The following is a 27,025-nucleotide window of genomic DNA, read 5'->3' on the forward strand; positions in this document are numbered from 1 at the left end:
AGATCTTCAGTCCATTTTCAATTAGTTTTTGTACATGGCATAATTAAGGGTCCAACTTCATTCTCTTGCATGTGGATATACAGTGTTCTCAACATCATTTGTGGAAGAGACTCATGTTAGATTGTTGTTGTCTTTTTTTAATGCCCTGAAATGATGAGTTTGTGAGAATTTTCTGTTCAATTTACGATGTTTTGCACACTGACATTTAGCTTTGGTCTTTTCTTAGTTATTGATATTTATAGAATTTCAAGTTTTATAGGTATGAGGCAGATCCTGTCAATAACCAGTGATACAATTTTAAGTGATCATTCAGCCCTTTGGGTTGTTTGTGGGGTTTTCACATTCGGGGTTCTTTTTTTAAATCAAACATCTATGGTATATTAAAATTTTACATGAGGCAGTTTCCAAGTCCTTCTGTGTAGTTTTTTCAAATGCCTAATGTATATTAAAATATTTGTTGCTTTGAGCTAAATATCTAAAAGCATTCTAAGCCAAAAGAAGTGATATAGAAATAAATGTTGCATAATTTTTCCTGTCCTCCTTTGCTCCTAGGGAAGCAGCACGAGAGTGTCGTAGAAAGAAGAAAGAATATGTGAAATGTTTAGAAAACAGAGTGGCAGTGCTTGAAAACCAAAATAAGACTCTCATTGAGGAGCTAAAAGCACTTAAGGACCTTTACTGCCACAAATCAGATTAATTTGGGATTTAAATTTCACCTGTCATGGTGGAAAAGGACTGGCTTGGCCTCAAGCAGAATGACAAAATAAACATTTTATTTTCTAAACATTTCTTTTTTTCTATGCGCAAAACTGCCTGAAAGCAACTACAGAATTTCATTCATTTGTGCTTTTGCATTAAACTGTGAATGTTCCAACACCTGCCTCCACGTCTCCCCTCAAGAAATTTTCAGCACCAGGAATCATGAAGAGACTTCTGCTTTTCATCCCCCACCCTCTTCAAGAAGTAATAATTTGTTTACTTGTAAATTGATGGGGGAAATGAGGAAAAGAAAATCTTTTTTAAAATGATTTCAAGGTTTGTGCTGAGCTCCTTGATTGCCTTAGGGACAGAATTACCCCAGCCTCTTGAGCTGAAGTAATGTGTGGGCCGCATGCATAAAGTAAGTAAGGTGCAATGAAGAAGTGTTGATTGCCAAATTGACGTGTTTTCACATTTTCATTGTGAATTATGTAAAATTGCAAAGAGATATACCCTCTAAAAAAGAGTTTTAGTGTGGTGTTGAAGAAATTAAGAATGAATTCGAAGTGCTTTCTATGTACATTCTCTTCTTCAATACTGACAACTTGTCCTTGACCTTCTGTATTAACTGTAGCTCTTCCGTAGGGCAGTTGTTGCTTCTTATTTCAGTTCTGTATGTGTTCAACATTCTTGAATACATTAAAAGAAGTAACCAACTGAATGAAAAAGCATGGTATTTGAATTTTAAATTAAACTGAAGTAAATAAAAGTACAAAGCTTGTTTTAGTTAGTACTAAATTCTTAGTAAAAAGATGCTCATTAGTAAACCAGCCCCTTGAGTTACGTAACAAGGTTTTTAAATAAATGTTTTTGTCATCGCCTTCAAAAATACTTATGTCACTCATTTACTTAAAAAGATATTTCTAATTAAACTGTTCCCATTTGCACTTACACTATACCACCAACAGGAAAGCCTTCAAGATGTTAAATAAAACAAAGTGATATCTTTGTTTATAAAATGTTGTGTTGTAGAAAAATACTGATTTTAAATCTTTTCCATATTAACATACTTTAACAGAGTATCCTTAGTGAATTTTTTAATGAAAGTGTAAGGATATAGTTATAAAAAGTACAGTATTAGATGTACACGAGAGTTATTTTCTTCAGACGTATTTGAATGACTGCTGTACTACAATATTTGGATTGTCATTCTTACAAAACTTTTTTTTTTTTTTTTTTTTTTTTTTTTTTTTTTGGTTTTCTCCTAAAAAGGATAGTTGTGCTTGAGCTTTCCAATATGCTGTATAGCCTTTGTTGTTCTGCAAAGGAGCTACCTGTTTTAACCCCTGACTATACCAGTCTGTATTTATGTGTATCATACATTGTTTCCAATACTACTTCTAACTATTAATTACTCATTCACTAAGCTTGATAAATCTTTACAAAAGTTACCCTTTAAAAAAATAGGACTAAGGTGGATTTTAAAAATTGGAAACTGACATAATGTTAGATATAATTTCTCATTTGAAAAGGTTATTCCTTTTAAAAGAAGAGTGTAGAAAATTAATGTTTTATATTTAGTCATGGGTTATTTTTAAAAGTTTGTTAATGTATTAACAAAATATACAGATGTGGGTGTTAATTGTTGGGTCCCTTTTGAAAAGTAAGGTTTTTAATTAATATTTGTAAATGGTTTATTTTTGTTTGTAACAAACCATTGTCTCTTTTCAAGGATGAACAGAGTTTATGAAGGAGCATCATTCTAAGAATTGAGTGATGTAGTCTTATATTTGGACAATTCACCAGATTCTCAAGAAGGCTTTCAAACGACTGTAAAGTTTGATGTTTATCCTGCTGAGCTAATGGGGAAAGTTGTAGCATAAAAATTATTTGTATACCAGCATAGATGTGTCATTTTCCAAAACTTCAGCAGAAACCAAGCAAAGTGACAAATCTTTTCACAAACTAGAATTCTTTCTTAATGAGTCAAAATGTTTCGAATGTCATAAACTTTATAAATGAAAATTGCCTAGTATTTATTTAGCAAGTTGTATTCTCCAAAGTAAAATGTTTCCAAAAGTTGAGGCATTCTGTTTAGTTAGAAAAGTTGGTGGTCCTCTTAGTCCCTGATGAATCAAGGCAGTCACATCCATATTAGCTGGTTGAATTTGTAAGTTTTTACAAACACCAGGTCCTTTGTACCTTGAGGATGATTGCACTGGTTTGAAGTCAGTTACTTAATGGTGAGGTAAGAAATCTATTCTGTTGCTAAATCTGTTTTAGACCCATAAAGAGACTTGAAAATTTCAGTTTATACAGATAGAAATTAAGCATCTTTTGTGCAGACTTTTTTTTTTTTTAACAAGAATTGGAAAAAAGGTGTTTGTTTTTAAGCATGCAACTTTGAGAATCTTTATTAAGGAAATGACATAATTTAAAAAAAAAATCTTGTAGCCAAGAACATATATGGCCACATTACCAGTAATAAATGTTTTTTTCTCTTCATATTGGCCAAAAGGGAATGAAAATGTCATCATAGGAATCTGTACATATGCTACTGATTTGCCTAGAAAATAGCAAGTTTGGTATCGCTTACTTTGCAAATATAGGGCCATGTGGCACTTTTATCTATAGGACAGATTAACTCTAATAAAAATGAAGTGGGAGGGGTTTATTTTTGATATATTACTCTTACGAGTTTTCAAACTTTGATAGTGTTTAGCTGAAAAGTGGTTTAGAAAGGGCTAGATCCAATGTGTCCACCTTATTAAAAAATTGATATCAGATCTAATTTTAATTTCATTCTTTTCAAACTCAAGTACCATATTGGCAACCATCATATTGTCATAGGTGCTCTGTTCGTTTAGATATTATTGGGGGGGGAAATGGCATTTGTATAATATATGTGTACATATATATAAATACATACAGTATATAATCTGAAGCTCTGAGAGCTCCTAAGTCAGGAATGCTGAGTATTATAGTATATTGAGGTCAGATATTTTACATCTTTGCGTGTTCTGTTGCATCCCGTTTGGTAGTTTCTTGGACTGCATTTACTCCAGCACTCATGATTGATTTTTGTCTTCTAATTTTCTTCCAAGTATTTTATTTTTACTGTTCGTTTTCTTTGGCTTGATACTTTTATGTATGTTACTAGTCACTTGAAAACTCCCCCGCCCCCAAAGTATTTGGTTTTTATGCTTTGTCTCTGGCAGCTATAACAGTGGTAAGAACATTTTGCAGATAGCTTCTAAAAGGTACCACTGATTTTTCAAAACTCATCCTGGGGGAGGAATTTGGGTGTTTTCATTTGAGCAGGGATTTTTTTCAGAAAAATGTGTTTTGATGGTAGGTCAGCAGCAGTGCTAGAATCTGAAAGCACAATACCAGTCAGGCAGGCTGTCCGATCAGAAGTCATCTGGCTGAAGTTTATCTCTGTCTCTCAGGCCTAATCCCTACTATCATTTTGACCACTTGGGGTGACATGTGGAATCATACAAAGGCTTAGGAAGAAACAACCGGTGTGTTTAAACCAGGATGCTTTTACTTACTTGAAGTGACTTCAATCTAGATTTCTTCTTTACATTTTAAAAATGTTTTTAATTTTGTGATCAGCAACAGTCAATTTATTAGCATAAATTGGTCTCTTTATTTCGAAGATCAAAAAGTCTGCTTCATTTTGCAGGATTAAATAAGGCGAATATAAAGTTATGATTTTTGAATTAAAGTGGGTTTTTAGAACAGTCATTACACACCTTTTCAGTTATTTGTAAGAGGCTTCATTTTGTTGCCTTTTTGGCTCTGAAAACTTTTGGTATGCTGTTTCCCGTTGACCTGATACAAAAGTTGTATATTTATTTGGATTATATTTACATTATATTCTTTGTAAATGTTTGGTGTAACTTGCACTTTTAAAAAATGACCCTGTTGGGTGTTAGCAACTTGAGAAAAGTTCCCTCATCAATTGATTGTCAACTGGCTTTTTATGTCATTTTCCTCTCTTCAAATCATGTGACTTTTTTAAATGGAAAATTTCATTAAAATATTTTAGCACCTAAAGGCTAGCCTTATAAATAGCTGTGAAAGAAAAGTAACAGGAAATTAGATTTGACTAGCCCAGTTAATTAAAAGATGAGTTTGAACCCAATGGGATTCTTTTACATCATGGATAAAGATAGAAGGAAAAGCAACTGGAGTAAATTGATACTTATTTTCAATTTTAAATGAGACTGTATTCCCATTCCAACATTAGTGTTGTCTGTAGGGTGCCAAGATATCCATCAATTTATCTAGAACAGTAAAATAGTTTTCAAGGCAGTTAATTACCATCATCATGGAGACTACATGGAATGATTTGACTGAGGTTTTTTCACTTAAAATTGGCTTTGTTACCATCAAACACCTAAATCAGACTGAGGTCCGGTGAGAAGGGAAAGCGCAATGCGCTTTGGTAAGCTGCCTGGAGGTGAAGAGTTGAGGGATACATTTGCTCACTCTGTTGTACAAAGCACAACTAGAACTTTTGTTGGATGGTTTGCCTACATCTTGAATACTTTTAATGTTGATACGTTGACTTTTTTTAAGTTGACTGCACAGTCACTGTATGTACTAGGAACTGGTTTCCTTGACTTTCTCAAATCAATGGCTAGGAGAGGCACTAATCCCTGAGGGGTTGAACATATCATGAAGCTGAGTCAGTATGGAAGAATTTCAAATAAATCAAACAGGGTGCTGAAGTTCCATCTGTCTCATATGCTTCTGATAAGTTCGTACTGATTAGTGAATGTAGCTTAAGCCTTTGTATGTGTCCTCAGGGGGGCAAACTTTAAGAGGGACCAGATAACGTTTGAGTGGAGGGATTATATTTCAGGTGTTTTAGCTTGAAATTTATTTTTTAAAAAAATAAAAATAGAAAAAAAAAATAGAACAAAGCCTGTGAAGATGATATAAACAGGCAGAGTTGTTTTAGCACAGAGAGAAAATATTGACCTGTCTGCATTCTGGTACTGTGGGTGCAGGTCCTAGCTGGGTATATAACCTGATACATTTTTAATTATTCTCACCAGCAAGTAAAAGGAAAATGAACAATCTTTGGGAAATGTCTTTGAAAAGGGGCAAATGGTAGGAAAATCAGATTTTACCTCCTTTATACAGGCATTATGTGATACTTGCCTACAGAAGTATGGGCGTTTCCAAGCTTCCAAGGAGCATCTCAGAAATTAAGAGTCAATCTGAGATAGTTGAAAAATTGGTAGGGAAGGAAGAAAATCCCTGCAAATAGTAATCTTATGTTAGTTGGCCAAGTGAAATGATCTATCTTTGTGTTTGGGAGGTTTTATTTTCTTACGTTTTTAAAATTGAATTGGTAAATGCTTTATAGACATATTTTTATCCAGGTGCCACTCCAATTTGTGTATGTAATAAAAATTATTTATATTAAAAGTGGGAAATAATTTGTCACCATTGTTCTGTGAGTATGGATTTATGGAGGGGTGGCAAAGAGGAGTGCTAGTTAGCAGTTTTCCATGTAGAGTCGTCCCCAACTTATTTGTCCACATGTCATTTGTCCTCCCCACCCAAAAAAGGAATTATTTCTAACCTAGATGTATCACTTGAGACTTTTTAGAAACAAAATAATCAGGGAAGTTTCTAGAGAGAAAGATGGTGTTTGTTTTTGCTTTAATTTTTCCTTGAGGATTGGGGTAAAGAATACCTCCCCCCAAAACTATCAGCACAAAACAGGGTATCGATTTTTAACTCTGATGTTACTATTGGAGTTGAATATTAAGTAAATATAATGAGGGAAATACATTTCTAATAAAATTCCCTACATTCTAGAAACATCCCTGTTTTAATTTTTTTACCTAAATCTTTTTGTGCTCTATCTGTGTAAAGAGAGAAAATGTACTGAGTTATAATGCATTTTATTAACACTATGTACATAGTAGCTGCTTTGTGTTCAGAATGGTAGCAATTGCTTTGTATATTAAAGTGATCCTTGTGAATTTGTGAAATATTGTCAGAAAGTGCTTTTTCTTACTGTAATCTTTGTGGTATCAACTGTCCTAATGCCCTTTTTACACACATTTATGTGCAGTCACATAAACATGCTTTTAAAAACTCTGTAAGTCTCTTTTTTGGGGATGGGATCTCTCGATTTTGGTTTCTGCCAGTAGTGTTAAGCTGTATTTTCTGGGACTTCAGTTTATTACTTTTGTTAAATGAGCAAAGTTTATGTTAGAATATATCACAAGCTTGTGTTGCACGGCAACGGAAAACTAATTTGAGAAACCAAAACATATCTTCAGTTATTTAATTTTACTGTATTCCTCATTTTTAGCACAAGATTTCTTTGTTCAGAAAGATTGAACAGTGCCTATTTGAAGATGTGGAGATGTTACCACCCTATTGAGAAAACCAATGGAGACATATGACCAGCTGTCTCCAGTGTCAGAAAATACATGTTTTAATTGGAAGAACAATGAGAATAGCTAACTTGTCAGGCCCCCTTGTAATTCTAAAGTTCTGTGATCATAGGAAATGGGAGGAGGTGTGGTTAATCTGCTCTTTGCTTAAAGCATAATAAAAGATTCTCTCCTGTTGATTTAATTTCTGAAAATAAGCAGTTGCATTTATTCTAAGGTACTTTTTTAAAAAATTGCCATGACGTATTTATTAAGCTTGTTACACCTGCTATTGTATTGAAGGAATTGCACACATTTTATTCTTTCTCTTCTACAAAGTGTGACCACTTAAGGTGATTGTACAAGCAGACATCTTTGAGAGTGAAAGGGTGACGTTAATAGGGACAACAGGTGTAAACCAGGATTGTGCTGAGCAAATCGGGACCTTTAGTCACCCTCCTTGTAACCCGTGTCCAGGTGCTTGAGCCTCCAATAAAAGGATAGAGTGCCTCTCTTCTCTTTATCCATACCTTTGTGGTCACTTGCTTATTTCACCAATACTTGAGCACTCAGAAGTACCTGTCCTCAAGAAGCTCTAGGACACAGCCGAAGAAACCATTCTAAGACGTTCACACAATTTTAGCTCTGGTGCTACACTCTCCTATTTGTCATCTCCACTCAGATTGCAAAACAGAACCTCTCATTTCTCCTCTAAATCCGTTCATCTCTCAGCTGGCTTTTTCCATCTTGTAAATGATGCCACTATTCCACTACGCTGCTTAAGGCAAAACCCCAGAAAATCACTGCCTTAGTGTTACCTTCTACTGTGCATTTTTCATTTCTCCACATCTTTCTTTTGCATATTGACCAAACTGGGGCTTAGGATTCTGATGAGGTCCTAACAAGTGAAGAGGAAAGGTATTTCCAGGCACTTCAATGCTATTTTTTGCTATTTTTTTTTTTAAATTGAGGTGCAATTCACATAACAACATAGACCATTTTTAAGTGAACAATTCGGTAGCACTTCGTGCCTTCTCAACGTTGTGCTAGCTACCACCAACTGCATATCTAGGTCCAAATCGTCACTCCAAAATCAAACATTCCATCTATTAAAGAGTTACTATTTTCCCCTCCCTCTATCCCCAGGCAACCATGAATCTGCTTTCCATTTCTATAGTTACCTATTGTTTCTTACGTATAGGATCATATGTGACCTTTTGTGCCTGGCTTCTTTCACTTAGCATGTTTTTGAGGTTCCTCAAAATCATTTATCAGTACTTCATTCCTTCTTATGGCTGAATAATCCGTCATATATGCCACAGTTTATTCATTTATCCACTGATGGACATTGGGATATTTCCGCTATTTGGCTTTTGTGAATATGCCGCTATGAACATTCACGTGCAGGTATTGGAGTCCCTGCTTTCAGTTCTGAATACATACCCATGAGTGGAATTGCTGGGCCATATGGTAGTTCTATGTTTACTTTCTAAGGAACTGCCAAATTTCTCCTGAGCTGCCGCACCACTTTACATTCCTGCCAATGATGATTGATATGTGAGCGTCCTAATTTCTCCGTGCGCTGACCAACGTTGGTTTTAATTATGCCCCTCTTTACAGGTGTGAAGAGCTAGCTCGTTGTCAATCGTATTTGCAACTCTAACGTTTAACGATGTCGCGTATCATCGTGTGTCTGTGGTTATTTGGAGAATAACCAGAATGCTCAGAATGTCTGTTCAAGTCCTTTGCTCATTTTTTAATGGTGTTTTTTGTTGTTGAGTTTTATGAGTTTCTTACATATTCTGGATACCAGAGCCTCACCAGGTAGTACGATTTGTCATTATTTTCTCCCATTCTCTTAAGTTTTCGTTTCACTTTCTCCATAGTGTCCTCATTTTTTAACTTCGTTTCCTTAAGTAGTATGTACGTTTGGAAAATATGACAAATGGGGAAGCAGTAAAAAGCAGTTTCTTGTGTATCCTTTTAGAGACAATCTGTGCATATACATGCAAATGTAATGTCTATTCTCTCCTCTCTCCCCTTTTTACATAAATGGTACTTTTTCACTGAATGTGTCTTGACAGTTCTATTTCAGTTTATGTACATCTGCCTCAGTCTTTCTAACGGATGTGTGGTATCCCATTGTGTAGATGTATCATAGTTTAATAAGCACCCTCTTTTGTGAACATGTAGGTTGTTACTTTTGACTCTTCCAGATACACACAAGTTAGTATAAATATAAGCTAGTTTATCTTTAGGATAGATACTGAGAAGTGGGAATGTTTATTAAGTATGGTTTTCATATTTGAAGGTTGCTTCCTAAGCATTAATAATTTGCTAAATTAATAAAAAGATCACGTTGGTATTTTTTTAATGTCAAGCTTTATAGTATATGTAATTTTTAGGAGTTAGAAGTGGCAGAGCCAGCCTCAACACAAGGTTTTGTAGCAGATAGGCCCCCCTTTTCACACCTCTGTTATAGGGATTTCCCCTCTACCACAGAAACAGTTCTCAGGTAGGAAACTTAATTTTTCAGCATACCATGTCTTCTAGTGTTAAGTTATAACACTTCCTGGCTGTAGAAAGAAAAGCATAATATGATTGAAGATTGGAAAGAAACGTCAGAGCTAACAAATCCTCAATTTTTAAAGTCACAAAAAAAGAACGGAGTTCTGCCCTGATTTCATGCAGTTCTTGTCAGTTTCTCTTTTTCCCAGAACAAGGCTCTCCGTACTCACTGCAACATGTTGCCTCGTTCTTGTTAAAGACCTTGAAAATGCTACTTTTCGGGGCATCTGGATGACTCAGGGTTAAGCCTCTGACTCTGGCTCGGGTCATGATCCCATGGTTTGTGGATTCAAGCCCCGCGTCAGGCCAGCTACTATCAGCGTGAGCCCAATTCGGATTCTCTGCCCCTCCCGCCCTGCTCTCCCATTTGCCCTTTCAGAAATAAATATTAAAAATTTAAATTAAAAAAAAAGAATGCTGCTTATGTCTAGGTAGAGGTTCTGGGGTAGCAGTACAATTAGGACCATGTCTCTGACACAAAAATAAATCACAGGACTATTTCACCAACTATGATGTCAGGCCCCATGCTGGTATATTAAAAAGTGGTTTTTAAAATTACTTTAAAATTTTTATCTTGAGAGAGAGAGAGGGTGGGCAAGAGGGGCAGAGAGGATCTCAAGCAGGCTCCACACTCAGAGTGGAGCCCAACACAGGGCTCAATCCCACAACCCTAGGGTCATGACCTGAGCTGAAATCAAGAGTCAGATACTCAACCAACTGAGCCACCCAGGTGCCCCTCTTCCTGATTTAAAAACTGCTATCTTGGGGCAGTTGGGTGGCTCAATCAGTTGAGCGTCAGGGACTTCGGCTCAGGTCATGATCGTGGCTTTGAGCCCCGCATCAGGCTCTGTACTTACAGCTCAGAGCCTGGAGCCTGCTTCGGATTCTGTGTCTCCCTCTCTCTGCCCCTCCCCTGCTCACACTCGGTCTCTCTCAAAAATAAATGAACATTAAAAAAAATATGTAATCTGCACAGGGAATGACAGCATACTTTATAGTGGTAGTTCTAAGAACCTGACGTCCTACATATATTTTAACATAGCATCTTGGCACCAGTATTTGATCTTAATTGTGGGAAAAGTCACTGGAGAACTAAGAGTTCTAAAACTGAGCAGTGTGAAAATCAATGCTTAGCATATAGTTGGTTTAGACTAGGTTTCTATCCTTGAGGATAAGACAGGCACACTTAGAATGCACGTTCCTGAGGTCAATCCTTTAACATAAGAGAAAGCCATCACAGCTTTCCTGACATTTATAGTGGACACTGTGGCATACTATCCAGATATAACGTCTACCCCCAGCCCCATCCCTCACCCCCACACACCCATTAAGCACTCACTTCCCCAGCTTCTGGCAATGTTGGATGATGGCTCTCAGCTGAGTTCTCTCCAGGTCTTTTCTTCATCCTAAGGGTATGCCCCTTAGATCACATGACTAATCTATGCAGGGATATAAAACCCTGCCCTGTTGGCTTAGTATGGCCCAACTACAGGGCCATCCTAGCTCTCGTTTCTGAGGACTCCTGACTGCCTCCCAGCCTAATTTCCCCCTATTTCTCAATCCTACTACTTTTACTACCTCAGAGATGTCGACCTTGAAATCATTCCCATTTAAACTTTCTACACCCTAATGTCCATCTCTGAGTGTATTTCCCCAGGGAACTTTGCCTGAGACAACATTTTAAACCCAAACACACACACAAAAAAAAAATCATTTGATTTTTCACTTAAACACCAAATTATTCCTGTTGAATTTTTCTTGCCTTTTATTGACATCTATTAAGAAAAAAATTACCTTCAACCTTTTCTGACCCTCAATGTTTTATGAACATGCAACACCACCAATTAATGCTTCGTTCACTCGGTAGAGCACCCAGACATCTTGAAGTTTTCCATCCCCACCCAAAACCACTTTAATGTCTGTTCTGCAAAGTCAGGGATATTAAAGGAGCTGAACCCCAATTAAAATACTCATTTCGAAGAACATACCTGAGTGGGGGACCGGCCTTTCATTTCATTACAGTGTTGATACTGCAGGGCTTGTGTTTTACTTGTTTTAAAAGACCTTCCATGTTCATAGCACAGTATTGGCGTTTTACGGATTTGCTGGACTATGGATATTTCTATGTCACGTGCATTTATCAAAATTGTGTTGAACCTGTACGCCACAGAATGCTCAGAACGTTTAATTCATAATTCATCTTTATTAAAAGTAAAACGTCTAAAATATATGTAGAAAATAATGTATTGGGTATTTTCACATCCAAGGTAGTCATTAAAAGGTTAAGAGGAAGGAGGTCTTGTTTCCGATGACTTACAAAGATCTATCTCCAGTACCCTCGACCATACTGAGATTTTAATTCTTGTCATCTGAATTTGTTTAAACTGTCAAGCTTTTACATTGCTTAAAAAAAAAAAAAGGGGGGTGTGTGTGTGAGAGAGAGAGAGAGAGAGACTTCATTCATAAAGTCTGTCAAAGATAATCATAAAACAATGTAGCAGTCATTTAACCCAAATACCAGTACCCTCTAAATGGAATGCAGTTTTTCATTCAGTGAATATTTGGCCCTGAGACACTGGCTGCTGGGACGCAGCCCTGGAGGCACCAGTCCTGGTCCCCAGAAGCTCCCCATCTTCTGGGGAATCCAGACATGGAATAAGCAATTACAAGCACAACGTGGAAGGAGCTTCTCGGGGAGCTCCTCCCATGAAGGGGTGAGATTTCGAAATGTTTTCAACGTCATCTTATGCATTATACGAAGGAGGGGAAAGCCTAGGAAAGAAATACAAACACAACATCTGAGAAAGGGGAGTGCCAGGGGAAAACTACAGCCATTGAAGACGACATCCCAGGCACAGCACATGGTGGTTTCAAGACGTAACTCAACTTTTACTTTTACTTCATTTGTTTGTATGCCTAAATCGGAAATGAAGCCAAAAAGCATGAAATGAGACCTCAGGGAACTCACATCCTAATCTCAAGTAACCAAAAGTAATGCTTAAAACCTAAATGGGGCAGACAAAAGATTTCAAGAGCATCAACAGCTCAGGGAATATACATTAAGCCTCTGGCTTTATATTCAGAAAATTAGAAAACTGGGCTAAACATGTATCTCAGAATGTATTTAATAGAATTTGCATGGGTTAGCCTCACCGAAACAAGCTCACTGCTTTGAAGGCCCTTTTATACGAGCCCTTCATTGTATCACCAGTGAAAATTGTTTACCAAGAGGGGGCAGTATGGGATACAGCTATCTCATACATTCCTTTAACGCTAGTTGGACTTTTCAGAGTAAAATAGGACTATGAAGTCACAGCAGTGGGACAAAGTGCCGCTTTGTTTTCAAACGGCACATGTGCTTTGTCCCTTGGGAACCTTTGGTTGGTTAGGCTTTTTGTTCAGGAGCCATTTCATCAAATGTGGTTCAATTCCCAGGCTAAGACCTTCACCGACACGCTCAATAACAACATTCCTAAAAATTACAGCCAACTAGAAGTCCTCCCTCTGGTTTCTCTTCTGTGCTTTGTAAATATGTACGTCTTTGTCAGGATCGTAGTGAACCTTAGTCACAGTAAACTGCCTCTCCAGCATCGCCAAGAAGTCGTTATCCCGTTCATAGCGAATTCGGCAAGCTAAAAGAATCACAGAGCGGTTGCTACAGAGATGTTCCAAAGTCTGAAGAAGATCTGTGAATGTTTCTTCTAAATATATGATATCAGCTCCAAGTATCAGGTCAAATTCTCCAGGTGAATAACTCCCCAAATTTTGTCCCCAAGTCAGCTCCTTAACAACAGCTTTGGGTTGGATATGGGGAGGTAAGTTGGCTTGAACATTTGATTTAAGAAATTCTAATGCTACTTTTCGATCCGTGATAGTCACATGAGCACCTAGAATGTGGGACAGAGAGAGAGAGTCATGTGCACATCAATACAACTAACAGGTAGGGGTGTCAAGTCAAGTGGGGGGTGGGGGGGGAGTGTCTCTAATATTCCACCCGAAATCCAGAAGCTCATGTCCTTCAGGGATGGCTGCAAACGATCAGAAAATGACCAGCAGCTCCTCTGCACCACTTACTGGTAAAAGTGAACTTTGGATTTGCCCCTCTGACACATCTGTTTGCTAAGTTGTGCCTCTGAAGTGCAGAGCCCCCCAGTGACCCTACACTGAAGCTTCTGGATTCTGCAGGTGGAACTGGCCCACCTCCCACAGGTATCTACCACTACATTTTATTCATTAGCTTATGATCTTCGAGTCAGACCTGAAGGTAAAATGGAATCCACAAAAGAAAAATCTAGGAGCAAATGATTATAAAGACGACAAGATACCAAAAACAGGGAAAGGCTACTTTCTCAGGTCTAAGCTTTAAAAAGAGTCAAGGAGCGATTAATTGGCTATTAAGAAATCCCAGTCCACGTCTCCTTATGCTGTTAGGAAGCAGCCAACCTGTATGTATTTAAGTTATATATATATATATATATATATATATACACACACACACACACACACACGTATATATATACATGTAAGTTATATACATATATGTATGTATGTACACATATATATTTTGAAAAGTGGTTAAACTTAGAAATTCCTAGATTGTACTAAAGTACCGTAGGTTAAAAATGTGAGATCATGTTTACTAAATGCTGAGTTCCTGCATGCATACGGCAAAGGAGGCAGTATTTCATTAACGTTTCTTACGAGTTGTTTACCATGAACTAAATGTTTGCCGTGAACCAATATGGCTGGGAGAAGACCGAACTGTAGTCACCCTGACAGCAATGAAGCGACTAGCTAAGGCCGGCCCTGAAGTAACTCATCTGTGCTGCAGGAACCGTATGCATAATCCTGTTCAGTTCTGACTTTGTAACTTCTGAAATTTAACGTAATTTACATTCTTTCATAAGATTCTCGCTTCCGTGCCTTCTGTAGTTTGTGACCTTCGTGGGTCACGCCCCCACGGGGTTCCACACCGGCTACGGCAAGCACCCCCTCAGCGGCAGCTGGTGGAATTCAATCTGACGTTTACAGTGCTCCGTGTGACCCTGACAAAGGTGCTCCGGTTGTTGGACTTTACAAGCACGCACCTACCGCGTTGACCATTCTGGCCGAGCAGCGCGCTGCCTCAACGAGAAGAACGCAGAGTCACTTCCCGTCTCCCCCGAAAGTCAAGCTCACAGACAGCCTTTTCCTGGTTTGACTTAGAAATTTATGTCTGGATTTCGTAACAACGGTCTGTATTTGCTGGCAATACTGGAGTGATCTAGTCTTTTGTAGATCACCTTGGTGTTCATTTGAATACTTCTTGCACGTAGACCTTCCCGATGCCTGCCTCGGAGGGTTTCTGAGGTTCTGAGGCTACTTCTAATCTGCTAGGTGTTCCAGGAGTTTCGGTAGGACCTTGATGCGACTTGGCCACTCCTCTATCAACTGCATAAATATCCAAGTGGCTGCTATCGACCATGGGACAAAAACCCCTACCTCAGAGCTTAGTTTCAACTGAAGAGACAGGCAATAAAAGGTGTTTTTGAAATCAGAATGACCAGTACGTTAGTTGGAGATACTCACTCACTAGGGCAACAATAAAGCAGGAAAGAGAGACAGATGTCCAGAGGTAAGGAAAGCGGGTGGGACATTGCAGACTGAACAATAAGGGAAGGCCTCACCGAGACAGTGACTTGGGCGAAGTGCATCGCAGGAGGGGCAGTATCCCCAGCAGGCAGAAGAGCAGGTACACAGGCCCGCGGTGGGCAGGCCAGGGCAGCCAGAATGGTAGGAACGAGTGCAGGAGGGACAAAGCAGAAGATGAGGCCAAAGGAGTAATAGGCAGGAGGCAGACCACCGAGGGGGGCCGCACACGTCAGGTTTCAGAAAGGCTTTGGCTTTTTCCGAGAGGAGAAGCTAATGGAGAGTGCTGAGCGGAAGCGCCAGTGAGGTTAGGCTTTAACAGACTTTCTAGCAGTAGGGCCAGGCCGGAAGCAAGGGGCCTTGTGACGAGGCCCCCACAGTGACCCAGGTGAAGGAGGCTGGTGGTGTGCCCCTTGCTGTAACCACGCCACGCACCCACCCCGGGGCCAGCTCCCAAATACGCCCACCCAAGAGCAGCCAACCCTGACTCTGCCGGGAAGCTCTTCCTTACCACCCACTCACGTTTCGTCTCCCAGACGTCCGTCCCTGAACACGGCAGCCCTGCCTGTGGTTTCCTTTTGGGTGTTTGTTTACGGAGAGGAGCACAGGGATGTCTTAAGTGTCTTTTAATCTATCAGTTTCCCTACAATCTTTTGTTTCCCCTTTCAGTTTGGGGAAGAAACAAATCATCTGTCCTGTAGTTTCCCACAATCTGGATTTCACCGACCGTGCCATTTTATATAGTTTAGTCTGTTCCTCTCTCCTCTGTATCTCCCGTAAATTTGACTTTTTTGAGCAAGGCTGTTTCAGAGGTGGTGATATGTTCTTCATCAAGGGGTATGTAGTACCTGGTAAGCTGTACTTTTGTGACGTGAACAGGCATGAATACCCAATGCCCAGATCTTTAATTCACTACATTCCTTTTGCATTTGTTTGTTGAGAAATTTCTATAAAGGATAGTTTCTTTCGATTATAGTTTGTTACTCATTTTGTATAGGAACTGAATAGGAAAGGCAGGATAAATTTTGCTCCTCCCTCCCCTTTTATGAACTGGACTCCAAAGCAGCCTCCAGAGATGACTGATGGGGTTTATTCTGTTGTTGTATCATCAACTCACGGATTAAACATATTTGATATATTTGGATCCAGTGCCATTATCAATATTGATGTTCAAATACTGCCGGCAGACTTTTGACACAACGCCATGTCGTCCTTGTTAGCCTCCTTGCTATCTGGTGGGACAAGATATCCCAGGTCCATCTTACACATTTCCCGCTACAGAAAATACATTTCTGTTAGACATTGTCAAAACTTTTTGTTTTGGGTACCTGGGTGGCCCAGTCCTTAAGCATCTGACTTCAGCTCATGGCTCCTGAGTTCAAGTCCCACATTGGGTGAGCTTAAGCCCCACTTCGGGTGAGCTCGAGCCCTGCTTCTCTCCCTCTCTCTCTCTCCCTTTCTCTCTCTGCCCCTCACTCACTTGCACCTCTCTCTCTCTCAAAAACATTTTGTTGTTGTTTTCTGTTTTTAGATGGGAGCCAGCCAGTTTGCAGGCTTATGGGAAGGGCCAGGCAGAAAGAGGGAAGAAAACAGACAGTGTGTGCGTGGAAGGGGGGGGGGGGGGCTGGCTGCAAGCACATCAGGAGCAAAGGCAGACACTGTGGGGCACAGCAGGGCTGGAGGCAGTGAGGGAGGTACAGAAGTTCTCTTCTGACCGTATCAGTCTCCTCAGTGAAATGAGAAGACGCGTCTCTGGCTGGGAGGGTGGATGGAGGAAGAGGGTGGGAGGACGCTAGAAGAGTAGGAGAGGAAGCACAGTAGCATCCACTGCCCCCCCCCACTTTCCCCTCCCCCCTCAACATTCCTGGATCCTCAAGGTGAAGAGAGACCGGGCAGCTGTTGTGTTGCCTGCAGCCACATTCGGCTGCACAGTCACAGGCCTGGAACAAGCAGAGGACCGCCCTTCGCCTGGAGGTTAGCCTACAGGAGAAGCGGGGAAGGGCAGAGCCCCCACGACTGAAGACGGGAGGAAATGCCCCCCCCCCCCGCCCCAGGGAGGTTCACAAGGTGTTCAGGCAGGTGCCCTCCGAGGCAAGGCTGACTTCATGAGGACTAATGGGCAGGGACCCGGCACCACACACCCCGTGGCCTCTCACTTGGTAATGGACCGAGAACACGCAAACGCTTACCATCACTTCCCATTTGCACTTCTGTGAGCCACACCTTATTGGAACATTTGAACACGTGCTATGTACTAGAGACACAGAGACGAGCAAGAAGATGCTCGGCCTCTAGGAGCTCAGCCTCATGAGGGAGAGACCCAGAAACACAACTGTGATACACTGTGGGGAGTAAAATATGGTAACCTGGGGTTCCAGGCAAGTTTCACAAGGGAGGAATTCTCCGAGAGGGCCAGAGGTCAAAGAAAGGATTTGGAAGGAACGGAAATCTGAGCTTACACTGGAAAGACGTGGCACTAACCAGGGGAAAGGGTGAAGAAAGGGCATCCGAGGCAGAAGGGACGGACCAGAAGCAGCGTGTGCGTCCCTGGTACCGAAAACAGTGCGCGGATCTGCAAAGCGAGCCTGACAGTCTGTCAGAATGAGGTGAGAGCCTCAGGGGTGTTCGGCCGTGGGGAGGCAGAGGGGTGTTTAAGTACCGGCCACCCCAGCACTTCTGCATCATGGATGGGCCACTTCAGTCTACTGGGAAGTGGCTCTGAGAAGACAAAGCAGAGGCAGAGAGGTCAGGTGGTGGGGACCTGCAGGGCCTCACGGAGGAGACAGATGCTGAGAGCTCCAGCCGGGCGGGGGCAACGCAAAGGGAGAACTGGCATCAAGAAATCCTTAGAAGATGGGTCAGCGGGGCTGGCGGGGCTGGCGGGGGGGTGGGGGGGTATGGGGGTGGGGGGGCTATGGGGCGCGGGTCAAGGGGTGGGCCTGAGTGCGTACTTGGATGGCCACACTAACTCAAGAGAACAAAAGGTCGAGTTTGCAAAGGGAAGAAGAGTTCAAGTTTAAACACACATACTGTTTGAGGCGCTGAGAAACAGACAGGTAGAGATGCCCAGCCTTCAGTGAAACATACACACAAGTGGAAAGCTCAGTGGAGATTTACACTACAAGTACAGAAAACTAAGACAACTTCTTCCTGAGCATATTTTAAGACTCTTCCCCAGACTTGGTTGAGCATCAAATCACCTCAGAAGCCTTTAAAACCCAGATTCCCAGGGGCCTGGGTGGCTCAGTCAGTTAAGTGTTTAAGGGTCCGACTTCAGCTCAGGTCACGATCTCATGGTTTGTGGGTTCGAGCCCCACATTGAGCTCTGTGCTGACAGCTCGGAGCCTGGTGCCTGCTTCACATTCTGTCTCCCTCTCTCTGTCCCTCCCTTGCTTGTGCTCTCTCTCTCAAAAATAAACACCAAAAAGAAAAAAAAAATTTTTTTTAATTAAAAAAAAAAAGAAAACCACATTCCCTGACCCCACCCCAACTTACAGAACCCTATCTTTAAAATGGGATGATTTTTTCTAAGAATACTTTCCACACAGTATAAAGAGATTTTCAAACTAAGGACGAGGGTGTGAGTCAGAACAGCATTCCAATTCTAACTCCACAATCCAGGAGTGTTGTGACCTTGTGCAAGTTACCTAACCTCTGTTAAGCCTTCATTTCCCCGAGGGGAAGAGAGCTCGAAGTAGACCTACCCACCAGGCAGGGGGGCACAGTGAGAAGGACAGACTAAATAGACAGAATGTGGGAACTGCCCAGTAATTAAAAGCTGTTTTTTTCTTTTAATAGGAAAATCTCATCACCCATTATTCAAGTTCTGCATAGAACTTACCGGGTTTTTTTCCCTGGCTTTTTAATAGAATCTGTCTTTTCCTTCCTCCCCATCAGAATTAGAATGGAAGCTTCCTGAGACGACCAGAAGCCTCAGCACCTAAACCCAGGCCTGGCATATGGTGGGTGTTCCCTGAATTTGGGAATAAATGATTCGGGTTACGAAAAATGAAAATACTTTTTTAAAAAGGAGAACAATCAACCTCTGACACGTTCAAAATCACCACCTATTCTAGTTCTCGCTGCCTCCATTCTAAAGAGAGTAACTTTTTCTTACCCTCAGGTCTCACCCTAAAAAGCAATGCCTTATACTTTGCAGTCACAACAATAATGGGTGTGCAAATCACATAGGAGTGCAGAGAGATGCGCACGACAGAACATGAAATGAGACACACATATGTGTATGTACATACATAGGTGCATACACACACATACACACACCTCTATAACCACGATTACAACTGTGATTAAATATACAAGTGGAGAGGCGCCTGGGGGGCTCAGTGGGTGGAGCGTCCGACTTCAGCTCAGGTCAGGATCTCACAGCTCGTGAGTTCGAGCCCCGCGTCGGGCTCTGTGCTGACAGCTTAGAGCCTGGATCCTGCTTCAGATCTGTGTCCCCCTCTCTCTCTGCCCCTAACCCACTCGCATTCTGTCTCTGTCTCTCTCAAAAGTAAATAAACATTAAAAAAAAAATTAAAAAAAAAAAACAAGTGGAAGCAAAAGAATGGAAGGAAATAAACCAAAATGCTAACAGTACTTATGTTGCAGAGTCATGAATAACTAGAATGTTTTAGGCTTTTTCCCCCTTTATTCGATTTCTAGGGCTATTTTTGAAGAGTTACATCACTTTTGTAAGAGAAACATTACTTTTCATGATTTTCCAGTTTGCCCAACTCTTATTCCAGAACTATTTGAGTATCTACCGCATGGCAAGTGGGGTCTGGCTGGGGCCAAGGACACACAGGATGAGACACAGTCCCAAGCCTCAGGAGCTTCAGCCTGCCAGGAGAGACAGACACAAGAAACACGGGCTTGTAAGAAAGGCCGGGACAACGTGGCAAGTATACCAAGGGCTGTGGGGAGAAGAAATAAGGCAGCAATGAATTCTGCTCCGCGGCAGGAAAGGATTGAAAGAGGGGGCGGTGAAGCTAGGCCAGGAAGCACACCTCCCCCCAGTCACGAGAGAACACTGTGCTGTTCTGTCCTAGCCCACTCCCAAAGCCGATCGTCTTGTGGGGCGACAACTACCTAGTCCCCCACTCTGTGCTAGTCTTTAAAGAACCTCATCATCCTGTTTTACCCAACCTCACAGATCCGAATTTCTAGATCACAAACAGATATACTCAGAGGAGCAATTAACATTTATTGAGCATTTACTTTGCGCTAGTCAAGGAGCTGACTTCTGTGCATGATCTCATTGGATCCTCAATGTGGCAGGAACTGATTATTATCCCCATTTTATAGGGAAACTGAAGTGGAGAGATTAAGCAACTTGCCCAAGGTCACACAGCTAGTAAGAGTTAGAAAAGGTGTCAAAACCAAGTATAACTCTAAACCTATGCACTTTGCCAACTAGCAAGTCTCTGCACCAGCCGACGCAGTTCTGCATGAAGACCCGCTTGTCCAGAGGAAACAGAAGAAACCTCATTTCCCTTCCAGTTAACTCCTCCCACATCAGCAAACTTAGTGTCAAGGAAAGACAGTAAGTGTCTGATGCACCTGGTTTGAGTCCTCAGGTCTCCACTGACCAGGACTCCACAAAGTGACTTAACCTCCCAGAACCCCAGTTTCACCGGCAAAATGAAAAATTTTTAAGTGTGGGGCGCCTGGGTGGATCAGTCAGTTTAAGCATCGGACTCTGGATTTCAGCTCAGGTCATGATCTCGCGGTTGTGAGATGGAACGGAGTTGGGCTCCTCAATGGGCATGGAACCTGCTTGAAATTTTCTCTCTCTCTCTCTCTCTCTCTCTGCCCCTCCCATGCTCATACGCACACTTGCTCTCTTTCTGTAAAAATAACATAACATAATAAAGTAAATAATAAAATAAAGTAAAACAAAATAAAAAACCGAAACCTAACACCCACGGGAATGCCGTAAGGCTAACCTGAGGAGAACAAAAGGCAGTGTACGAGCGAGGGCCTCATCAGTACCTGAAGGTGCCGTGGTGTTGGATGGAGACCTAGATCCATTTACACACCGTTAACTACCACGCTGCCCATGTTCCCCACCACATTTTGGAAGGCTAGATCTAAACACAGAAAAGAATACTAAAAAAAGAAATAAGTTACCGGAAAGAGGACACAATAAAGGAGGGGCTTAAGTGGGTCCTCGAGCACCTGTCCACAATGGAATGGAATTCTAGCTCCTCACCACCAAAGTGTGGTCTGAGTACCAACAGCGTCTGCATCATCATCCCCTGGGAGCCTGTTAGATATGCAGGTTCTCAGGCCTGACCCCAACCTACAGAAGCAGAAGCTGCATTTTGACAAGAGCACTGGGTGACGATGTTGAAGTGATGAATGTTATATATTGTATCTTAGAGGCTGGTCTACCCACTGGGTGGCTTGAACGGCATGAGCCAGAAGCTGAAGAAAGGAGTCAACAATAAATAACAAAATAAAAACAAAGCTTAAAAATACTGTAGGCCTAAATTAATATCTGTATACCAAACAAAAAAAAAATGACAAACCTCGATACCAATTCAGAACTGTATACCGCGAAGAGAATTTTTAAATATAAGATGTCAGTACAAACTACAGCAGGGCCGACCCTTCTCAGAAGAGATGAACCAGCAAAGTTTCCTCAGCAATGAATGAGACTATCTGTTCTACCTGCCTCGCACAGGGTTAAATCCAACAGAGTATAAGAAGGCCCCTAAAGTGTAAAAAACTATGTACATGAATACGACAATTTTCTTTGAACTGAAAACTGCCTTCTGATCATACTGTTGGCATAAAACTGAAAGGGGTAAGGGACCTAATTCAGACAACCCAATTATCTCCTGAATTGCAATTCTAAATGCCCAAATAAACGTGTTTGCTTAAACAAAACAAAAACAAACAAACAAACAAACAACCGAAGGGGGCAAAGCAGTCTTTCATGGGAAGTATAAATAACAGGATGAGAGAAAGAGCGAGAGCGAGAGCGAGAGCAAGAGAGAGAGAGAAGAAACGAGGCTTACTGGAGTTAAAGACACCAGCAGGTGACTCATAAGTACAGGGGACAGAACATCCAGTAAGGGAAAAACCGGTCTGGGTCTGTGTCAGGGAAGCAGCAAACACACCTGTCAATGAGCTCCACTCGCAAAGGAGGGAGCCAGCATACGGCACTCACCCAGCAGGGCAGCCACTATGCCCACCAGCCCGGTGCCGGCCCCCAGCTCCACCGCACGGCGGCCCCTCAGCTCCACAGCTCCCATCTCCAGATACGCGGAGAGAACGACGGCCTGAGTCAAAACACAGCGTTGCGTGTCAACGAGTGCCGGAGGACCCCAAGGGTTTCGGACAGGCTTTACACTGGCAGGAAGACATCACCCCCTCTCTCCCACTGCAAGGTTGCAGTCCCAGTTTAACAACACACACAGAAACTCGGCTGCTGCTGGGAGATGACCCTAGAGCGGACGCAGCCTAGGCCCCACCGAGGTCCCTCCTGGGGACAGCAGGGGTCGATGACGCTGCCCACACAACATAGGGTGCTGCTCATTCTGGGAAGTTTCATTTCTTACTGTGTCACTTAAACTTTACAAAACGACCCTGGTGGAGCTTACATGAACAGTCTCTGTGATTTTGCTTAAAGGAATGTCCAGTTCCTAACCCCCAAGTTCAAGGCAGCAAGGCCACGATGTCACCCAAAGGAAGAGGCAGAGTGGCTCCCACCCGGGGCTCCTGGAGCTGGGTGCTTCTCTCGTGTCGTCCTGCACCACTGGGGGCCCTCACCACATATTATCAGGCATGGGAAAGGAAGTTTGGGCCAAAGTTTTGGACACCTGATGCATGAGTTAGCATTTGCATACAATTCTATAAAAGCATTGTAGGAGCGCCTGGGTGGCTCAGTCCGTTAAGCGTCCAACTTTGGCTCAGGTCATGATCTCATGGTTCGGTTCACGGGTTCACGCCCCGCATTCGGCTTTGTGCTGTCAGCACAGATCCTGTCTCCCTCTCTCTCTCTAAAATAAACATTTTTTTTAAAAGCATTGTATGTTGTTAACATAATTTTTAAACAGAATTTGTCTTTCACAGCCACATACTAGTAGCACAAGTAACAATTCCTCTTCTTGGTGAGCATTCAAAAGGCTCACCCATTCCTCACTATTATGTGCCCTATTAGTCGTTCTGGGAATACTTTCCATGTAATCACCTTGGACTAGATTCCTAGAAGAGGCTACAATACATTGAGATGTTTACACCTGAGTGTTTCTCTAGCATCCCTAACGCAATGTTAAGACCACAAAATTACATCTATCATTTATCCAACATTAAATGAGTTCCCACTGCGAGCTGCTTAAGGGCAAGTCACTGTCACAAAAGCTGACAGAACAGTGCTGTGAGAGGAAGAAGTAAAACAAAGCAACTAATAGTATAATTTTGTGACCATTACAACTACGGAAAACTTCAGGAAAACATGTGATCTTCACTTTGGGCTCTCCCACTTTTTACAGTATTCTTTGTGCAATATTTTCAAAATGAAACTTAAGTGAAAAATTAACTTAATGAGAGTCCAAAGCAGTTAGGGGCTTCCTGCCTTCCTTCCAGCTCTCCCTCCCTCTTTCCTGTTGGGTATATTACTGGCAAGTAATTTACTTTCCCTCAGCTTTCCTTTATTCACCCTCAAAATGCAATCTTTTGGGGTTGGGGGAGGGAGCAGGGAAGTAAGAGATTCCAATGGGTATAAGTATTTTTGGAGGGGCTGGGGGATGAAAATGTTTTTAAAATAGACCATGGTGATGGTTACACCTCTCAGTGAATTTACTTTTAAAAAAAAAAAATCACAGAATTGTATAAACAGGTGAAATGTATGGTATATAAATTATATCTCAATAAATCTGTTATTTAAAAAAAAAAAAAAAGGAAGAAGAAAGCCAGTCTTAAAAGCAATTGTGGTCAGAGGCCCCAGGGTCTTACTTACCGCGTCCCAAACCACCGCGGCGACTCCCAGCTGTCTCCAGTCCTGCCGGATCCGGATCGTGTGGTTCGCAAAGGAGAAGGTGGCAAGAGGTTTGTGGAATTTCTGCAAGCCCATTACCGCTGTCTCCTCGTAGGGCACCAGGGCCATGTCACCTGCATCCAGCTCTCTGCTCCCTCAAAGCTGTTGGGCAAAAGAATCTCGCGTGACGCTAGGGCCAGAAATACTCATTCTCTTTTAAATCGCTCCAAATGTTTTTTTTAAGGTCGTTTTACATGTTCAAAAGAAGAAACACAGGTGGGGGGAACCTTTGCCTAATTCCTTTTGCATGGCTCTTCCCCTTCTGGGGAGAGAAATTTAGTCCTGAATCCATGCTAAAAGGTGTCTTTGGGCACAAGAACCCAAGACCGTGCAACCCCTGCAGGATGCCCTACGCACTCTGCTGTCACCACTGGGTGAATTCCGAACCCAGCCGCGTTTGAAGCGGAGCGGAGCGGCGCTGACAGCCCAGGGCCGCAGAGAACGCGGCTCTTTCTAAACTGGCCAGGCCCACGCAGACTGCAGCTACCGCCCGCTGCGGCCGGCAGGGTAGTTCCTGCTGTTTTGCTTAGGTGTTCCCTCCACCCCCTCTAAATTCAGTGCGTTCACTAGTTACCGCCGAGGACCCGAACCAGCACTTGGACTGGGTGTTAACGGTTTGATTATCCGGCTTTTTGACACCAGCTGGATATACACGGTCGACGCAGCTCCAGCTCGCCGAGACTGGAAGTGAAACACACTGGCGGATTCCGAGTCGCCGGCGGGGAGAGCGAGAGCCCGGGTCCGGGGTGGACTCGGGCGTCCGCGGCTCGGAGGCCTGCCCCGAGTCCCCCGAATCCGCCCCCCCCCCGGCCCCCTCCTAAGGGCCGACAGGTACGCACTCGCTTCCGGCGGGTCCCAGGGCTCCGGGAACCGGTGGAAGTGGGGGTCGGGCAGACGGTCCACTGGGCCCTTCGGCACCCCCAGCCACGTGGGACGGGTCCTACACCGGGACTGCAGTGACACAGCCCAGCCCGAGGCGGGCCTCGCCCCTACTTACCGCTGCGGATGCGGCCCCGCGTGGCGCGCATTGTTTGCCCCGCCCCGAGCGCGGCTGCCGCAACCACCCGCCTTAAAGGGCCCGGACCCGAGAGACCGCCGGGCGCCTGCAGCGCGGCAGGCGGCGGGGGTGGGCGGCGCGCGCCGGGAGACACGCGTTTCCGGTCCCACCTCCCCCAGACAGGTGTTTCCCGAGCGCTGGGGCGCGCGGCGTCGCAGGTGTGCTGGCCGCGCCCTGGAGGAGGACGCTGGGGGAGAGGGCATCAGGCCTCCCTCCGGTGGGTCCCCAAAGTATTCAGACCACCAAATCGGTTTCCCGGCCGCCGAGGGCAGCGTGGGCGAAGGCAGCGAGGTGTGGAGCCGCGGGTAGGTGCGCGGAGAAGGCGCGGGGTGCTCTGGCGGCCGGTGAGAGGGAGACCACCAACCTGGCGCTAAGGTCTTGCGCTGGTTCCACCTTCCTGTGAGCTCGTTCTCACCCCTGCGCAAGCGCGCGCGCACTGTGTGTGTATGTGTGCATGTGTGTATTTGCGTGGTTTGGTTTTGGTTTTTTTCTAGTTTGTGTGCTCTCCTGTTTTTCCTGTTAAAGGTGGCCAGTTAGCAGGTGTAGGAGAAAGTTTGCTCCGAAGTATACGCGGTCACCCATTTGTCCTCGCGTCACCAAAGTGAGGACCGAAGCGGCGTCATCACCGCTTGGTGGCAACAGAGTAGGAAAAGTGACAAAGCCCATGTCAACTAGAGCGCGAACTCAGAGTCCGCACGCGGCGCCTGGGCCTCCATAGTAAAACGGGCTCCGGGGGCGCAGGGAAGCCGGGGGGCGCGCGATTGACCCCACACCCAGTCCCGGGCGTTGCTGCAGTCCCAAGGCTCTAGTCTCCTTCCTTCCAGTGCCCACGTTGGTGCACCTGACGATACGACACCTGTGTTTGACGTGAAAGCCACTGACCTAGGCTGCTGGCCCTTGGAAAGCGCGGCTGGAGTGAGCACCCAAGCGTGCGACCGCGCGGGCAGCGGTGTCCTCTTCTCGGGAAAGGTTTCCTTTCCTTCCAGTACTCTGACCTCCAGCCCCGTCCCCCACCCACCGCCGCTCGGTCACGGCGATTCTCAGCCCCGGCTGCACGTTAGAATGTAGGAGAGCGCTTTTCACTTCCCCCTGCCTGGACTCTGCCAAGGGAAAGTCTCAGTGTGAGGAGACCCGAGCACTGGTACTTTTAAGAGCTTCCTGCTAATTCCGCTTGAGACCCGCTCTAAGAGCCTCAGGCCAATCCTAAACCATCCCCTCGCCTCACCTCACCCCTCCCCTCCTGCAGGGGGCGTGCCGGCCTCTGTAGGCATTTCCTTAACCTTCCAACAGAAGGCTGGGGCTGCAAAGCGGACTTAAGTGAACTTCCGAGATCAGCAGTGAAGGTCTTTTACCAACTTTTTTTTTCTTTGCTCAGTTTATTTTTATTTAAAAAATTTTTCTGTAAGAGAATTTATTTTTGAAGCAGTCTTAAGTTCACAACAAAATTGGAAAGAAGGTGCAGATTTCCCATTCACTCCCAGCCCCAGCACATGCAGAGCCTCCCCCCATTATCAATATCCCCTAGCAAAGTGGGACATTTTTTACAATTCCTTAACCTCCATTGACACATCACTATCACCCAAAGTCCATAGTTTATCTTAGGGTTCGTTCTTGGTATTG

The 27,025-nt window shown here is 43.3% G+C and overlaps 2 protein-coding genes and 1 long non-coding RNA gene across 12 annotated transcripts in view; 2 read left to right on the forward strand and 1 right to left on the reverse strand.

Moving 5' to 3' along the window:
• CREB1 (cAMP responsive element binding protein 1) overlaps positions 1-6,825 on the forward strand; it is a 60,973-nt gene extending 54,148 nt beyond the window's left edge. For 4 of the 6 annotated variants that reach the window (XM_030326977.2, XM_030326976.1, XM_030326975.1 and 1 more), the window contains one exon: positions 553-6,825. In XM_030326977.2, coding sequence (XP_030182837.1) covers positions 553-697 — 145 coding nt within the window. In that variant the 3' untranslated portion in view covers positions 698-6,825. The remainder of the gene's footprint in view (positions 1-552) is intronic. The other 2 variants (XR_003971121.1, XR_003971122.1) reach the window with 2 other exon arrangements.
• Positions 6,826-11,942: 5,117 nt separating this feature from the next.
• Positions 11,943-25,813, reverse strand: METTL21A (methyltransferase like 21A). Of its 5 annotated transcripts, none has more exons than XM_030326981.1 (4): positions 25,770-25,813; positions 24,271-24,450; positions 22,480-22,591; positions 11,943-13,561 (listed from the first exon to the last, which is right to left on the reverse strand). In XM_030326981.1, the coding sequence occupies exons 2-4, from the start codon at positions 24,415-24,417 to the stop codon at positions 13,164-13,166; spliced, it is 657 nt and encodes a 218-aa protein (XP_030182841.1). In that variant the 5' UTR covers positions 24,418-24,450; positions 25,770-25,813; the 3' UTR covers positions 11,943-13,163. The 5 variants fall into 5 exon arrangements, with proteins under 5 accessions (XP_030182841.1, XP_030182840.1, XP_030182839.1 ...); XM_030326980.1 differs by lacking the exon at positions 25,770-25,813 and adding an exon at positions 25,346-25,422; XM_030326979.2 differs by lacking the exon at positions 25,770-25,813 and adding an exon at positions 25,188-25,343.
• LOC115521632 overlaps positions 25,535-27,025 on the forward strand; it is a 28,382-nt gene continuing 26,891 nt past the window's right edge. The window contains exon 1 of the long non-coding RNA XR_003971123.1: positions 25,535-25,710. This is a non-coding gene — a long non-coding RNA (uncharacterized LOC115521632). The remainder of the gene's footprint in view (positions 25,711-27,025) is intronic.

The sequence above is a fragment of the Lynx canadensis genome, chromosome C1 (genome assembly GCF_007474595.2).
Source record: "Lynx canadensis isolate LIC74 chromosome C1, mLynCan4.pri.v2, whole genome shotgun sequence".
NCBI lineage: Eukaryota > Metazoa > Chordata > Mammalia > Carnivora > Felidae > Lynx > Lynx canadensis.

What these genes read in the sequence shown, in the direction of transcription:
- METTL21A (XM_030326981.1), bottom strand. Translation starts at nt 24,417, where the DNA reads ATGGCCCTGGTGCCCTACGAGGAGACAGCGGTAATGGGCTTGCAGAAA. An exon ending in CCGCGGTGGTTTGGGACGCG is followed by an intron (nt 22,592 to 24,270) that starts GTAAGTAAGACC and finishes GTTTTGACTCAG; the next exon opens with GCCGTCGTTCTCTCCGCGTA. An exon ending in CATAGTGGCTGCCCTGCTGG is followed by an intron (nt 13,562 to 22,479) that starts GTGAGTGCCGTA and finishes CCCACATTCTAG; the next exon opens with GTGCTCATGTGACTATCACG.